The sequence below is a fragment of the Pleuronectes platessa genome, chromosome 6 (genome assembly GCF_947347685.1).
Source record: "Pleuronectes platessa chromosome 6, fPlePla1.1, whole genome shotgun sequence".
NCBI classification, from domain to species: domain Eukaryota; kingdom Metazoa; phylum Chordata; class Actinopteri; order Pleuronectiformes; family Pleuronectidae; genus Pleuronectes; species Pleuronectes platessa.
Genome location: NC_070631.1, coordinates 21906307 through 21924579, shown reverse-complemented (window position 1 = coordinate 21924579; position 18273 = coordinate 21906307). Strand labels below are relative to the sequence as shown.

The following is an 18273-nucleotide window of genomic DNA, read 5'->3' as shown; positions in this document are numbered from 1 at the left end:
TTTCATCCAGCCACCAGGCTGTGATCAAAATGATATGGCTTCACTTTTGGAGAGCTGTCATGTAAGTCCATCTTTATAAACAGACTATGTTTTAAATTATAGTAATTTATGTTGCCGTATAAGTGATACTATTTGTTATTCCAGAGCTGTCCTTGAAGGTTTACATTTGACACCACCCTTCTCTGCCCCCCTTATCTGGTCAGATGTTACTGGTCAGACGTCAGACGAGTGTAGGGTTCCCTCACCCTCTGAGTTTTGGCGTGAAGCGCTGCCCCGGCTCCTGAGGCTGTGCATGGGCCCTCGGTTCTTCTCAGTGAAGCTCCAGGTCTTGGAGACCTTGCTTGGACTTCCCTCAGCCCCCTCCTCTGCCCCTTCAGACTGGCCCTTTCCCTTGGCCATGGATCCCTTGGACGGACTGGGAAACACCTTGTCCTTCAAGCTGGCCTTCCGACTACACAACACAGGAGAAGAAATGTTACATATTTCTTTCTTTATAGTTTCAACAATATAAATAACTAAAATAGACTAAATGTCTTTATCCTACTACTTTGTGGCTTTAAGTGTATTTAAAAAATTTGTATGATTCAGCACTGTTGTGTGGATAATTCTTACCTCAGCAGAAACGCAAAATGGGCAATGTCCTACAGCAGAAGGCGCCATGTCCACATACGAACATAGTGGAGCATTCAGTGGGTCAGGCAAGCAGCAGGAAGCTAAAAGCAAGCATGCATGGGAAGCTGAGGGACCCTGCACGAAAGAGCTGTGGTCTCACTCTGTGCAAAAAAATGTGAACACAAGTCATGCAAAATAATTCACCATCATACTGTTCACGCCCCGTCTGACATACGGTCAGTCAAAAGGAAACATATTGTTAGGTACTCAGCGTTATGCAAGTTGCCCACTGAACAGAAAGTTTGTACGGGCTGATCAGGCAAACGAAGGCAGCAAGCAAATCAACTGTACACTAAATATAAATCATAAATCAACTGTGACAGGAAGGTAAACAAAGATGTACATCTGCATATTATTAGAGTAAATGGAAAAAGGTGCGGGCAGAAAAGCTATTTTATAATAAGCTTACAGCTTTTCATGTATACATTAAGGGCTGAGCTGCACTAACCAATGAACTGTAATCTAGTCAAATCGTCTTGTGCGATTCCTCTACCTTTACTGTACTTCTGTTTAAAGAAGAAGGGGAACAGAGGTAGGGATGGAAGGAGACACACAGACTTGCAGTGCAGCTGTTAGTATCTGTGCAGCAACTATACCTAATGGTTCTCGGACAGCACCCGCAAAGTCTGTCTTTGTGTGCATTTTCATAACTGGAGTGGTGGGCAGTAGAGGAGACACAAGAAAAGATAAAATAGCAGTGGATACAGTCACAAAAACAGCAGTGTGTGCCATACTGTGATGCCAGTAACACTTTATTGTACTGTAGCAACCTCTTTGTCAACCATAACATGTAGAACTGAATGTGTCTTTTGTGCTTGGACTGAATTTAGAATTTGTCATACTTAGACACAAAACATGCAAACGGCTTACAAGGGCTAAGTCACGATGAAGTGTTACTACATTTACAATATTTACACTTGTTTCTTTTGTCAAAAACAGAGTGATAAAAGTAAAGCGAGGCTCTTTCAGTGTTCAAAACCATTTATCCTGCGGTGATGCTGAAAGCTATAGAGTTCCGGAGAACAGCTTAGTGGTGAATATTTCATAAAGCTGCCGGTCGGGAGCGAGGCCAGAGTGAGCTGATCTTGGAGCACCATGTGAGCAAATGCAGCATGACTGTTCTTGAAGGAGGCACTTAACACACAGCCACGACCATGTGTGACACACATCAGGACTGACAGTGTGTCCCGCAACACACACAAACAAATGCGCGCAAATACACACACACACACACAAACACACAGGTATGGTATAACACACATTCCTCCAACATGAGTACACTCCCCCAAGAAGAGTGCGGTTCTTAGCAGCAGCTAAGAGCGGATTTGAAGAGAAGCCAAACAGAGGTGAAGGAAGATATCAACCAATCAGATCACAGACCTTGGGGAGGTTTCGGCCTGAGAATCTTTCCTGTGAGGAGAAGAGAAGCACACGGTTACACAATGCAAGTCATTCGTGTATGATACTATGTTATCATCAACACTGCTCTGTTTTGAGGGTTGAACATTTCGTTTTCCTGAGGTTTCTTCGTTTTGCCTGTAGGAAGTTTTTTTGTGGTAGTAGTAGTTGTTCCTCACTCTAGTCAGAGTCGAGGGCAGAAGATGTGGCACCTTGAACAGATTGTTTAGCCCTTTGAGGAAAACTGTGACTTGTGAATACGAAATATACAATAAAGTTTAATCATTTTCAAGCAGGAGAAAAAACCGGGAGGACTATTAAGTAACTCAAGACACAATAACACGTGTAAGTCGAAAGGTTCTTGGTTTAAGCCTGTATCTACCCATGTTTTGGCCACTTGGAGGCAGTGTAAACAAGATGTGAACATAATACACTGAACAGTATACAGATGACACTATTAGCGATACAAGCATTCATTTTATATTGTTAAGCACCTTTTAAATGTTAGTCAAACAGTTGCTCTCTTTTAACTCTATATTTGTCTCTATATAGTCTACACAGAAACATGTAGCTCCAGTGACGGATCTTGAATTTTTCTAAATCACAGGGCATAAAGGGGCCACAACTTACAAGGTAAAGTGTATATATATATATATATATATATATATATATATAGACATACACATACATGTATATATATACATATATATCCATGCACAATTCTTGATTCAGTAAGGTGCACATTTGATCATTCCTTATTTACTGTGAGCTCTTTGAGCAATGCCACACATCATTGAATATATTTTGAAATGACATTGTGTACTTCAAAAAAGCTTTAAAATAAAAAATTGTCGATACATTTTCATGTCGTCTTGTTCATATTATTAGTGAATACGAAGTGAGTTGAAAAAAAAAAAGACTACTGACAGGACAGGGGCACTTCAGGGCCAATCAGATGTCGGCTGTGACCAGGGACTCTTTTAAAATAAATTAATCCATTGTAGCCATTTAAAAAGCTCTCGAGCAGCAATTAGCTATGACGTGAATTGGAGTCAGATTTCTGGCAACATGACAAATTTGGCCCAATTTGATTTTCTTTCAGTGGTCTTGGTCACCACCATTTCCTGAGATATTAAATTGAATCTTCAGCCTTGTTACATTTTCAATTTCATTTTCCATTACATTCCATGTTTTGATTGGCTGCCTGCTGTTGAGTAATAGCTCTCTCTGGGTTTCCTATCTTATCTGACCTCTTCCGTTTTACAGTTAGGTCAGCCTTGTTAATAAAATAATATTGATCTATGCAGCTTTTACATGGATGGTAAATTATTTTCTTGATCAAATTAGTATTTATTTCAAGATTATTGGTTGACCGTTAAATCATTATTATTAACATCCTGATATCTTTATCATCATCATTGGCTACATCACTGCCCATCATGTTTATACCTGAATGACTTGCCCTTCAGGTTCCTCAGCAGGTCCAGTTGATTCAGGGGTGGAATGAGTCTGAGAAAAGACAAAAAAGCATTTTGTCCTTCTGTCAACAGAACTGTTCAGCGTTCAAAGGTTACACGCTGTCGGGCACTTTAAAGCTAATTCCATTTAGTTTGGCAGTTCTCTGTTCTCTCCGCTCATCACCTTTTCAACTCAAATTACGACTGGAAAGAAAGTCCCCTCCAAACAGAGCAGACAAGCAGCTATCGTTTTCTTCTTCCAGACACTTGAAAGGCAGAAATCTGCACTGTGAAAGTCAAGCTTGACGATATCTGCTGATTCATTCAGCTGGATGGCAAAATAAGTGGTTAATTTACAAAGTAGCCACTGGCAGTGTTTGTCGTTTGAACAGCATTTCAGAGGTTTTTGGTGTCACTGCCAAATCCCAGCCTCCCCCACTGGAGTATTACCCTCATTAAAGCAAAAAGATAAAAAGCCACAGCACCGGAGTGTGTTTATCCACATCACAGGGTCTTTTATCTGATTCAACAAGGACTTTCTATAGTTGCAGTCGTCCACTGGCTTTCCCAGTATTTAGAAACTTATGGCAAAACAGTTGTATTTGTTAGCTGAATAATGCACAGCATTTTGCACAAACAACATTATTCGGCCAGTTTCTTTCTCTTACCTGTACATTGGAATAGCTACAGTCTCCTCATAAAAGTCCCATGTGCAAAACAGATCTGTGCGGGACAGGTTGGTAGCATAAAACCTCCAAGCAGCCTGGAAGGAGAGAGAGAGATGTAAGGAGATGATCGGTTTGATAAATCTCTCCATGCTGATGTTATGGTGCAGTGTTTGGTAGACGTGTGAACCTGGATGAGGCCCGCTGCAGGGCTGCGTCTCTTCTGAAAATGTTTTTGCCTGTGCTGCTCCTGGACTTTGAGGGCAAAGCCAGAGCCCAGGATGCCCTGAACAGAGGAGAAGTTATCAGTGACCTTGATTGACCCCTGCTGGCCAGAGGTTGGAATTGCAACAAAAGCAAGTTGTCTCCTCCAACAGCCGAGTGAAACAAGTATCACAGATGTTCACATGTCTGCAGAGCCTCCAAGTGACAGACAAGTTAGAGCATGCTGAGTTCCAGCAAAACTATTACAAGTCTACGTAGTGAACATAATGAGTGTTTCCTGTTATCTGAGTGCTGATTGGGCAAAACATGGTCCAGTTAGACTGAACGGGTCTGAGCTGCTTATTCCCAGCTTACTGCTGACAAACACATCACTGACTGGAGCTACCACATCATAAGCTGAGAGCTTTCTGAATGTAAGGTGGCAACAGTCCAAGCACCACGGTGGACAGATGTATGATTCATTTAGAGTGCTCTATTTACTAAGTAACTAGAGTAGCATCATAAAAGACAAAATATGTATTAGATGGCTTATAAACTAAACTGTATAAGGCTGTGCAAATCATTTTCCAGTGTATATTGTATATTATTGTCTTTGGAGATATAGCGGATGCGGTGGTGATCCACATCCAGGATCCTGGATGCTGCTCAATGAGGCAATTAGATGCAACCGAGTCCTGATTGTTATCAGTTCCACCGCTGCTTGTCCTGCTTTGATAAAGTTGAAGAAAAACTGCAAATCTATTTTGTGACCAAATGTGCTGTGGACTGTTTGAATGTTCCTGCCCTTTGTTTGATTGTTTCAGGAAGCTCCAACTCCTGGTCGACCTTTAAAGAAAAGGGCTGCACATCGGAACGCTGCCTCTCAGCTCACTGTGCTTTCTGTGTCAGAGGGATCAGAGCTGTGGGACTGAACTGAAACTGAGATGAACAACCGAAACAATAATCTGAAAGTTGATATAATGCTTCATAGAGCAGAGAGTTTTTCACTTTGCTTTTAAGATTCAACTACAATACTCATTGTCGTGAGTTATAGGTTCAATGGTGAGAAAAACACTGGGTTTTATCTATAGGGCCCTTATTGGTCTTCCACCCTCTTACATCACCTCACTACTGTCTTATAATGAGGGCTCTCCTCACACACTTAAATGACTGGATGACACTGCAGGTCCAGACTATTTTCACTGAGCTCGGTAATTCCAGTTTTTCTCATCATGCCCAACATTATAGAATAATATACAGAAAAATCTTGTATCAAGATTTACATTCAACTTTTGTTGTTGATTCATTTGTTTGAAATTCAATTTGATGTTCCATAATTAATTTATCTATTTGGCAAATTTGACAGTTTCTTGTTTGTGTTTTCTCCGGATGTTTTGTTTATTTTCTGTACTCTGCTGTATGGTAAATTAGTTCTCTAGCTCAATGTATTCCGGAGTTTAAAAAAAAGGTTGATTGAGTCATTTGTCCATCACTATAAGCAACACAATATAGATATTTGGTCCTCATGTATATATTTTATCAATTTTATATTCTTATTTTATTATTTATTTCGAGAAACTTATAGTGAAAGGAAATGGGGAGAGTCAAGGAGTGAGATACATTAAATAGTAATGCTTTGCCATGGAACCAAGGACCTGCTGCTCAGAGCACTCATGTGGTATGTGCTCTTAGCATTACATCTTCCAGGACGTCCATTTTAAACCATTGTTAACATAAAAATATTGATTAGATATCAACAATAAAGACTTAATCTTTTTGGTTAGCTTTAATAGCCGTGCATTTGCTTCTATCAAGTACCAACTGGACACAGTATTTTCCGATGGAGGGATAGAGCTGGGAGGCTGCACTTATGAGCACCATGACGGACAAAAAACAAATCCACACAACTGAGGCTCTTCTACTTCTCTAGCATACTCCTCTATCAATGTATAGACTGGGTTTATAGAGCTGCTGATGAGCCCTCATTCTTACAGCAGGAAGGGCGAAGAAGGCCACCCCGATCATGCTGAAGGTAGCGGCCAGCAGGCGTCCGTACCAGGTCCTGGGAACCTTATCACCATAACCTATGGTGGTGAGAGTGATCTGGTGACAAGACAAAATAAGGTGATGGGGAAAACTGGAGATGAAATGATTAAAATCACAGAATGATATTTTTTCGTTTGAATCTTACCAGTCCCCACCAGAGAGCATCAGCATACGTCTCAAACTCATTATTTAACTCCTTCTCCACTGAGTAGACGAGGAACGAGGCCAGGATCAGACACAGGAAGCCGATGTACCACGCCGTGATGAGCTCCTGCACACAAAACCAATACAACCAGCATGAGATAATAAAGTGACCTCTGCAGCTTCTCACAGTCACCTCTGTGAATTGGTCAAAGATGCAATTGTGCAATAATATTGGATATGTACTGTAAGTCAGACGCCTTCTGTGGCAAACCAAGTATTTCATAAATGTCTTTTTGTTTCCCGCAGCATTACACACACACACACACACACAGACACACACACTGTCCACAGCTTATTTGTGAAAGCTAACAAGTCTATTTTAGAGCTTATTAGAATAAAGCTGAGAGATAAAGTGTTTCCACACAGTGGAAAATAAATGGCTGAATATTTTATTTTAGAAACCATGTCTGAAGTGATCTTTTCATTTTAACTTTAAGTCTTTAACATAAACAAATTCAGTTTCACCTATAGAGATGAATACAAAACGTGTGTGAAACCTGTTACACTCTATTTGTACCAGGACTTCATGTATGTGAATGTATCTTGTAACATTTGAGTGATGGTATGATTCCAGGGGAACCGGCTAAAGAAGCTTCAGTGATCAAAGTGCTGGGTTGTTTGTCTCGGTCGACCGGAGAGAGAGCGTGCGGACATTACAAAGGAGTACAAAGAGCCCTTTGGTCTCATCACGGAGGATTTCTGATTTTAAAACAAAAACGTAAAAGGGAAGTAAGAAAAGGTTGACTTTGGTTTAATGCATCTTGTTATTGTATTTGTCTTCTTTTCTTTTTTTTTATAATCATACTTTTCTCCTAATTTTTTTTCTTATTTTTACATATTTACACGTTCCAGATAGTTTTGCAGTTACCACTGCCATGGTGGCTCATCATTTGTGCAGCACATTATGTAATATATATATATATGGTGGACTAGTGGCAGAAGAATTGGTCTATGGGCAGAAAGTTACGGACTTCAGACTGGAAAGTCGCTGGTTCGATTCCTCGCGGTGACAATACAACATACCTGCCAGGACAACACCCGGATCTGTTCCAAAGTCCAAAGAGCACTCTCCCTACCCCAACTGTCTAATTGCCCCTGAGCAAGGCACCCTGCTCCCCGGGTGCTGTGCATGGCGGCCCACTGCTCTGTGTGTCCTGTGATGTTCACCAGATGGGACAAAAGCAGAAGACAAATTTCCCTACTCTGCATGTCGTGTGATTGTGCATGTGTTTGGGATCAATAAATGTATCTTATATTAAACCTCAACATTTGTTTAGTTTTCCAATCACACCCATACCCTCAGTTTTAAGATGCACAGATACCTTATGATTTGTCAATAATCAATAAAAAAGAATGGTGCCAAGTAATCCGAAACATTTCCTTGGAATGTAATCCAGGGTTTTATAGAATTGTGTTGACCAGATCTGTTTCCAACCACATAAGCCAGTAAACTGGTTCAAACTCTTTAATGCTACAGTAAATCTGAATACACAGGAGTTATGGTTGGTGGAGCGGTCTACTCCTAGAGAACCTCTACAGACAAAAAGGAAACGATGTCATGATCACCTTGCTGTGGGCGTAGACGACAGATCCAAGCAGCTTCCAGGTGCCTCCTCGTCGATCCATACGCAGCATGCGTAGGATCTGCAGGAACCTCAAGCTCCTGATGGCTGAGGTGGCAAAAACATTGCCCTGCGATCCAGCTGCCAGAACCGACACTGAGGCGATCAGCACCATGATGTCTGCAGAGAGAGAAGCAGCAAACAGTCAGATTCCCTGAAGCAGTGGAAGCAAGAGAGTAGTTTACCACTGATCATATCAAAACTACATTTACTGTGTACAATAAGTGGCGGTATTTTCTCACCTATGACACAGAAAGGCTTTCTGGCAAATTTCAGCCTCCCACTCCATCCTCTGTATCGACAGCAGCAGCCGGCAGCCCATATCCTCACAATGTACTCCACACCAAACACCACGATGGTCACAATTTCCTGTGGACCGGAGGAAGACGGTGGCATTAACCTTGTTGTGGACAGTATATCATAGTTATAGAATAATTTTTAAAAGACACCCACCAGTATGTACAAGGCACTCTCTGAGCTGTTTTTGAACTCTTTGATTGTGGCAAAGACGGAGAGGATGAGACAGGAGAAGACCAGCAGGAAGCTGGAAGACATGACAGGAATGAAAATATAAAACAAGTCAATGCCTTGTCTTGATAATGATCCTGTATTAGATAGGAAGTATTTCCAGCGACATAGTGTGTAACCCCAAACTGTAGAACCACAGTCTATACAACATCTGATGTCAGCAAACATATTAAGACATATTTATTCCACGAATGTTACATGAAAGCAACATAACTGTTTTTGATTGTTCCTGGTCAAATGATATGTAAATATGTAATTGTATTTTTCAGAAATAATGTTCATCTGAAACAATACCAGACGTCTGGTAACAATTACAACAGCTCCGGGTGAAGTCAGTTTGAAGAACTGAATCACAGCTGCAGACCCTGGGTGGTGCCTTCATTAGTGGAAATATGTATACTTTAGAATGAGTAAGTTGACTAGAATGGTAACCAGAACACACAACTTCATCAAGGCCTACTATGAAATCACATTTCATTTCAGATCTTTATTTGGATCTGCACCTATTTGCACATAGTCACAAAAATCTATATCATCAAGATCCATAAATAATTCTCTGATAATCAGTGAAAACCTTGAACAGCACCCTGTGGCATAAATCGATGCCACCGGGGTCTCACCACAACAACCACAGACAAACCAGTTGCTTTTCAGCATACTTTTATTCTTTTAACACACGTGAGGAAACATATATCAAACTCAAGAGACGGCCAAACCTTTTCAGGTTTCTTTGCAGGGCTCAGCCCTGTCTCTGTCTGCGTCCTCTGTGTGTGTCTCTCATGTCTTTCCCATGTGTCACACTCTGACAGCTCTGCTGCTGCCTTTTAAACATGAGGATCGATCAGCTAACAGCCCTCAGCTCCTAGCCACCCCCATGCCCAAACCGCTCACCATACTGAAGAACGTGAAAAAAAAGATTTCCCATCCCCTGATTCAGATCTGCATTATAATGTAATGGGTTCTTCTCTGACCAAAACCACATCCTCCCACAAACAATATAATACACACTCCTGACACATTAAAATCTTGCTTTTCAGAAACAACCTTCCTCTGGATAAACCTCTGCACACAGTTAACACTGCAGCAGTTTCAGTGTGAGTGGGTTCACAGAAAAACTGAATGAGTAATTACAACTGCAGATACCTCGGGTGGAGCCTTCATTAGTAGAAACAACCTGAACTGCATCAACAGCAGCACAGTGTAGACTAGAGTATAGAGGAATGTGACATTGTCATCAACCTGCCAGTGTGCAACAATACATTACACAGACAGACAGACAGCGACAGGCATGATCAGTCAGTAGCTCTTCACAAGAAATACTTTTGAACCTCCTCCTTACTGTTCAAGGCACGCCGTGCACCTTCGTTCCTCAAGGGTGTTTATTGTATTAGTTTTTTTTCTATGTGCAGAGACACCTCACATCACAGGACAGCATCAGGGGAACCTATTATTGGCTGGGGGATAACACATTTAGAAAAGATCTTCTGGAGGCAATCCAGAGCAGAGCTAATGGAGAGTGAAACCCAACACTGGGACAATGCAGGATTTAGACACAGGATCAATCTCAGCAGAGACACGGTAGAAACCTCCAGTATCTTCTTGTTATCAGGTACATTTTAAAGCTAGAGCATCACTCTACAAACTAATTCCACATCTGTCTGTCTGTCTGTCTGTCTGTCTGTCTGTCTGTCTGTCTGTCTGTCTATCTGTCTATCTGTCTTTCTGTCTGTCTGTCTGTCTGTCTGTCTGTCTGTCTGTCTATCTGTCTGTCTGTCTGTCTGTCTGTCTGTCTGTCTGTCTGTCTATCTAACTGTGTCTTTGTTTGCAAAAGATGTGTTTCGAACCACTCTCACTCGGCAGGTGTATTCTCTGTGATCATGAGAAGGGCAGTGACGGCTTTGCTATGAGTTGGACTTGCAATATGTTGAGTATTAAAAATTTGAAAAAACCTGAGACCAGCGCTCTGTAGCAGACAGTGGAGATGGGGCAGCGTGTCTTGACAGTCTGCAGACCGAGCTGAACATGTCTTCTTTCATTTGATCAAAATGATTGGTTATAAAATCTTCATTGAGGATAAACCAGGTAGGATAAAAACAAAAATTGCTCTACTTCACTCTGCACCATAGACCATAGTTTATAAATATTTGTGTTATTAATTACAGGCAAAAAAGTGTCTCTAGGATACGACTCACTAATGACAAAGAATAAATCAGAAGCAGAACTGGATTATTAACACAGGACAGGAGAAGAGAACATTCCAAACAGGCAGGTCCAGAGCAGACACTGTACTAGTTTTAAAGTAAACACACAACCATAAATTGGTTTCTTCCTCTCATGTTGCAAGTTAAAACATGGTTTAATAGTTAATTCTATGCAGAATAAGGGTTTAGAGCACAGCGCCCAGTATTATCTGGTTTCTGTACTCTTGGGACAAACTAAGTGGTTTTCTTTTCAACAGGAAAGTTCACTTGTTTCATTTCCAGGCAGTAACATTTATGTTTTGCTTTATTTATGTTTTATAGAGCAATTTATTTATGTAAATGAGCTTCTATAGAGTTGATGGTGGTCAGGGGATTGTCCGTGAATAAGAATGCTGTGTCTAGTTACCTGCTTATTACCAATCAAGTTTATTAACATATAAACAGCTGAAATATGGTGTTCCAGAGGAAAACTGAAGCTGTGGTGCCACTGACATATTGACAAAGACACAGCAGACATAGAGCGGGGTCGGCTCATGCCTTCTGCATCCATAGGTGACTTTTTTTATTATGAGTTTGTTTAAGTAGTTGGAGAAATTGTTGGCAAGATCCGTGGCAAACTTTCATCAGCTTCTCACCTGATTTCCCCTTTTCTGCTGCTGCAGCTCCACAGTGATCACGTTAAACTCTTGGCAGTGGCCACTGGCCGCCAGCCAGTCAGAGACAAAGCAGCAGAGATCAATGGTTTGTAGCAATGGCCCAAAAGAAAAAAAAGCCAATGGACAAGCTTTTCCCTTTATTACATGCTATATAATTCTTCACCAGAGGCATAAACTCATGGCCCGGCTGTGGCTGCAGCACTTCTGCATTTTCCACATTTATGGGTTAGACTCAGGTCATTCCCTCCCACGACTATGATATGTGTTTTGGGCGTGTCATGCATCATTAATAGCTGCAGCAGTCGAGGGGCTTGCTTGGTAAAAGGGAGCTCTTCAGGCACTAGGAGTCTGCAGCTTGCCAGTATGTTGAAAGGCATCATGTTGGAAATACAACCACTGTATATTTTGTCCATTTAAATCAACAAAGTATATTATTCTTAAGTTAGGTTTAGTTTTATTTTATTTTACATCAAGAAATTTAACAGGTGGTCTGTATATGTCAGGAATTATTTTCCCTCCTCTCTGTAGCATTTGATCCCCTTATCATCACTTCCATCAAGTCACCCTGCAATGCTGTCAATGACTTGTTCTTTAAATTGTCCACTGGAAAGAAGTACAACAAATTAAAGGCACCCCCTCATGTATGGAATAAACTGACGAAGCCTATTTTTTACACTTCTACTTAGTTATGTGAACAAACAACACAGGATAAATGTCTATAAGATTTGTGAAAATATATAAGATATTACACCCTTATTAATATATTCCCACCATGTCGACACAGAATGCCCATATATGCAGATCATTTTAACACAGCGTATCACACTGACCCCGAGGGTCCACAGGCCCCCATTTGAGAACCATAAAATCATACCCACTTGTGTTCCTGTTTATGTCAAGTCCAGAAAAACAACAGGAAAAACATTTATTGTGTCTTTTCCACTGCACTTGAAGCCACGAGGCATTTCAACGCCAGTCAGTAAAAAGACTGACTTAACATCTTGTTGTTTGCAGCACTTTGACTTGTCACATCGTCATTTCACCATCTGGAGAACAACTGTTTTTTTGCACACTGGAAACATTGGGGACTTCCTGATCCTGACATTGGGGACTTCCTGATCCTGTCACAAGGAGGTTGTCAGACATTCAGCACAGACTCCAGAACATCGACTCACCAAGCAGCCCATAAATACACAACACAGATATTCCCGTTATATTTAGTTTGTTTAATTGCTTGGATATCATAGCGTGTGAGTTATTCGGTGAAAGGTGATGGACGCTGATTTGGATGGAGCCAGGCTACCTGTTTCCATCTGATAACAGTCTTAATGCTAAGCTAAGCTCCATGTTATAACAAAAATGGCTCATTCCTGTTCTTAAATCAGCAGATCTCTTTTATTTCTTTGACACATAAAGACTAAAACAAACGTGGACAAAGAAGCTCGCTGACCACAAGTCTTATTGATCATCACTCTCCTGACTCGACCTTGCCAGGCTCATCAGTAGCTACTAATGAAGAAGGATGAAGAATGCTGATGAAGGATGGGGACAGAAGCTGCTTCCTGAAGCAGCCAAACAATCAGCTTGTGCAGCTACTCACTTATCCTCCACTTTACATCAGCAGAGCCCAGCTTCCAGAGATCTGTTCATACCTCTCCACACCGCGCTGTCTGCAGACACACTCAGAACCTAGGGTGTTATTAGAAAGTCTGGATGGGAGACGTCGTCAAATAAACATGAGGTCGAGACAGGGCAGAGACGGCAATGAGCTTTTCAAGCATTCAAATATTATACCTGAGTTTGACAGTCCTCCCATTTGTCTCATCTATGCTTAAAGAAAGTGAGATGACAATATAGATACCATACATATCTGTATCTGTAAACCAAATAGGACCAGCAACAATACAATACGATATACAATATGTAAGGAATGGGTATCCCTAAAGGTAATTACCATTGTCAATCAAGCCAGTACAGTTACATTTCCAGTACAGTCCTGATCTGTACACACCGCACTACATACTAAATAGCAGTTAGTTGCAAAAACAGAAAGGAGAAATTAGGGTAAGGGTTAGCCACTATACAAAGAAAATAATGAAAATAAATCAATGATAAAAAAATTGGCCAAAAAAATAGGTGACAATTGTAACAACATGTGGATTCACAGAGTAGAGTCTATAGATCTCAGTCCTTGTTCCACATTGTCCCATTTCTAAGGTTCCTTCAAATGTGGCTGACAAATGTGCTCCTTTACCACCGATAAACCATTGCTCCAACCGGGTGGATCCCTCCCGGCCCAACTTATCCTTTCAAAGAGGTAATGGTGCCGGCAAGTGACGAGACATCCAGAACTTAATGTATCACAAACTGCAACCAAACACCTTACGGTACACTGTAAACGTGTAAGAAGAAAAGGTGGCCATTACAACTTTCTTGCTGTGTAAAATGTTCAGCTCTTTTGCCAGGCAACAGCAATAAGAGCAGGACAGGCTGGGGATGGCAATAACGGAAAGGTCTCATTTCAGTTCGGCCTTCTCAGTCTCCTCAGGCTACAGAGGAAGTGGTCTTCATGGGTTCGGTTGACTGCTTCCCTGAAGGATGCAGACTCTGAATTGAGAAACAGCCGAGGAATGTATTCCACACAATATTAATATTTACTGATCTAATTATTACGATCTTTTCATTCAAATCATCTGAATCATCTCAACCAATGTTGCAAATTTTGCTTTATTTCAGCGTTCCAAGTATAATCCTGCAATCAGAGTAACTCAGTGATTAAGTAACTCAACATCTTTTCCATTGTTTCTGATTCAATATCAGTTCAATCTTAGTATTCTGATGCCACAGATCCCACAGCACACACACCTGACCACAGAGCTCTTCTGCTGTTGTCCTCCATCTCACGTTTTTCCACCTCTGGTTTGAAACACACCCAGTGTTTACCAGAGGTCCAGGCGACATCATATTCAACGTCACTTGAGGAGGCGGCTGCTGTTGTTGCAAGCAGAGTTGTGTGTTTCCCTCTGAGCTGCAGAGATAGAAACATTGATTTGCCCGTTCAGCACAACACTGCCTATAATTAGACGGTGATGAATTCAGAGGAGAGCAAACGAGGAAGAACAGATCTTCAGAAAGCAAACAGTGCCTGCGACACCCCTGAGCCACCACTGCTGAGTCGTCTCTGGGCCCCTTGGGGGATGTTTGAGGGTTACGATGACTTTCAGGGGCACTTATGTTCCCTGAATAAATGCTCGAGTGATCCTTCTGCTCCAGCGGCTGTCGTTGTTTTCCCTCTGAGCCAAAGGGGCGCCTGCAGCAGCCATTACTGAGAGATACTGATCTTTACATCAGGTCTATTCTACGTGCAAAATAAACATACTCTGCCATTAATTCACAAATGAAATAAAGAAATAAAATCAACCAAGAATGCACTGTAACAATTTTCCACATATCTTTAAATTTACATATAATTAATAATATAGAGCTCATCACTGCATTAAACCCGGATGGTAAAAATAAACTAAATAATGATAATTAGAGGTAAATTAGCTTTTCATAGAAAGTTTTTCATTCATTTTTTTAAATGATATTCTGTTATGTTTATTTATTTAGTTAATGAGTCATTTGTAGCTTCATGAAATTTTGTGAAAAGACACAAGATATGCTATGGTTATGTTAAGTACAAAAAAGTATATGTAAGTTATATATATAACCAGAGCTCCCCTATCCAGCCTCTGCGGGTATTACTAATCGATCAGCAGATGTCCTCTCTCAATCAGGCTACAACTACTATCAAGTGGAGATTAACTAATCTAGATGGAAATACTTCTTATTAACTATCTATCACATATTTACAACATTGATTAGAAGAAACAGTTTGTATAAGAAAAATGGCTGATAGAGAGAGCAGCAATGACAAATTAATTGAGGTTCAGTAATGGTAGAGTATGTAAGTAGACACATTTTATATCTAGCAGTCTTGTCGTAACGCTTTCAGTAACCAGAGGTGTCAACTAACGAAGTCCAAATACTTCGTTACCTTACTTAAAGGGGACATGGTATGAAAATTCCACTTTTTTAGTGCTTCTATATGTTCATTTGGGTATCTGGCATGTCTCCCAACCCCAAAACTCTGGAAAAAACAACTCACGCGGTGAGGTGAGTGGTTCCTCTTTGTCAGAAACGATATGCTTGAGAGCGTCCAATTGGATTACGACCTATAAGTACGTAATTTTCTAACCACGCCCATATAGGGAGTCTCACTACATGGCCTTGCCCCCCCCCCCCCGCCCCCACACACACACACATCTCAACCCCCCCGCTCCCCCTACACTCATTATAGATACAATATTTGCCATAGCACCTCACTTCATTTTTGCAAACCTCGGATACACCTTGAATAGCTACCTAGAAGCTTGTAGCAAATGAAGCACTCAAGATGCGCTGTGGTCGGCTGCACAGATCTGTACATCTGTACAGCCAACACGTTGCAGTAGGGTGAAGCTCGGGTCCTGTGGAAAGCGTTTAGAGGTGTCCCGGGGGTCTCTGCCTCGACGATCCGCATGTTTATGCAGCCACTTAGATTTCTGACACGTAGCAGCAGCGAGCTAATGCTAGCTTGCAGCAACTTAGATCGAAATCTACGTGAGGGCAGCTCACTGGGAGCATTGGAGACTTCTCTGCGGTTTAGCCGGCTCAAGGTAAGCGGCGAGTTAACACGCGGCAATAGCAACAGGGGTAGTGGCGTTGACACGGTTCGATCCGGGGGTGTCCGAGGCGGCGACGTTAGCTGATCCCAGCCGCTATGTCATCGCAGCAGCAGATCCGCCGCTGCCTCCTCACAGATGCAACGTTGACTCAACAGTGGAGAAGGATGCTGCTGCTAAGCCAGCTCCAGGTCCCACTGCTCCCACTGCGGGGCTGCGCTGGGGCCCTCGCAGCCAGGCTTCGGCCCACCTGAATCTGGTTCAAAACGATATGGTTGCAAGATTGTATCTTCGTCTCCAGTAGCTCTACAGAGGTAATGGATAGTAGGGATGAGCGAGTACAGCATTATCTGTATCTGTATCTGTATCTGTTAACCATATGAATTATCTGTATCCGTATCCGGGGTGGGCGGGGCCTAACCCGGAAGTGGTAGTGATTTAACCCGGAAGTGGGCTGGATTTAACCCGGAAGTAGGCCGGGTTGTCTTGAAACGGGCGGGGCTTTAACCAGTATGTTATTTTAAGCATGCAATTGATATGGGTTGATCAGAAATTGTTATATTTATTGCTGATTAGAAAACTATTACAGGACAGCATCAGCATTGAGCTTCAGATCAATGATTTTGATCACAATAGCAAACAAACTATTTACAGAACAAGTTTTGCAACAATGAATACAACACATGCTGTTGCAATTATGAAGTGAAATGTAATAACAAGTGTTTTCATACTCAATATAACTTTTTTTTTTAACTCTGACATTTTTTTATTTAAATTTTTTTAAAATGTATTTCCACACCAGGTGTGTGTGTGTAGCTTAATTTGTAATATTTTGTATACCACTAATACCTAGAAAGTGTCAGACACTCAATGCGTGAAGTAAAAAAAAAAAACGGTTAAAAAAAAATCTCCGACAGGCAGAGACGCAACGCGAGTCGCTTTCTACCAGCACCACGTCTGAACGAACCCACGTTTAACAGAACTCTACTGGTTAACAAGTAAGTACAAACTGAAATAAAAACAAACTTCAAGCTGAAGAAACCCTAAATGTTAACGGAAAAGACCCGCGAACCTGAGTGACTGAGAGACAGAGAGCTGTTCTGTGAGTGAGTGAGCAGAGCGGTGTGTGAAGGGGAGGAGCGCTGTGACGCTGTGTGAGGATTTTCATTCAGTCCGAGCACAGATATTGACTCGTATTACTCGTATAATACTCGTGCTCGGCAAAAGTGCTTTATCTGTACCGGATACTCGTTTCAGCCGAGTATCCGGCTCATCTCTAATGGATAGCAACAAATCCATCCCCTTTAAGTAGACATTTCTGGTACTTTTTACTTCTACTACTTACATTTTCACACAAATATCTGTACTTTCTACTCCTTACATTTAAAAAATAGCCTTGTTACTCCTATTTCATTTTGGCTTGTTTTCATTCCGGTTTGTCATCGTTCAAAAACACACAAAAAAAACCTATCCAGATAAATCGCGCCATCTGGATAGAGTAAATTTGATTGTGGTTGGATGAGATGTATAAACATATACCATTCCGACACCCTATTGGTTTTCTACGCTCGCGATCACAAACCTTTTTCGCGCTACGGACCGGTTGGATGTCAGACAATGTTTTCACGGACCGGCCTTTAACGTGTGGCTACGGACCCTCACTACGGCCTCTGGTGACATCGGAAGATAATTTTTTTATATAACAAAATTAACGAATTGTTAATACGCGGCCTCAAATAAATTATTGCGTGGTAAGTTACCAGCAAGACGGAGACGGACGGATACCAAAGCTCCATTACGCACACGCTGCGCCTCTGTGCGCTTTGGAGAGTTTTTTTTTTTAAATTAAAATTAAAAATTAATTCGTTAATTTAAAAAAATTCCACCGATGTCACTAGAGTGGCTCTGAATGTC

At 41.4% G+C, this 18273-nt stretch overlaps 1 protein-coding gene across 4 annotated transcripts in view; it reads right to left on the bottom strand.

The window, feature by feature from the left end:
* LOC128442542 (potassium voltage-gated channel subfamily KQT member 2) overlaps positions 1-18273 on the bottom strand; it is a 40063-nt gene that overhangs the window by 8153 nt on the left and 13637 nt on the right. For 2 of the 4 annotated variants that reach the window (XM_053425042.1, XM_053425040.1), the window contains exons 2-12: positions 8722-8812; positions 8511-8637; positions 8213-8388; positions 6588-6713; positions 6389-6499; positions 4383-4478; positions 4196-4290; positions 3520-3579; positions 2053-2082; positions 1269-1322; positions 246-451 (exon numbers count right to left, since the gene is read on the bottom strand). In XM_053425042.1, coding sequence (XP_053281017.1) covers positions 246-451; positions 1269-1322; positions 2053-2082; positions 3520-3579; positions 4196-4290; positions 4383-4478; positions 6389-6499; positions 6588-6713; positions 8213-8388; positions 8511-8637; positions 8722-8812 — 1172 coding nt within the window. The remainder of the gene's footprint in view (positions 1-245; positions 452-1268; positions 1323-2052; positions 2083-3519; positions 3580-4195; positions 4291-4382; positions 4479-6388; positions 6500-6587; positions 6714-8212; positions 8389-8510; positions 8638-8721; positions 8813-18273) is intronic. The other 2 variants (XM_053425041.1, XM_053425039.1) reach the window with 2 other exon arrangements.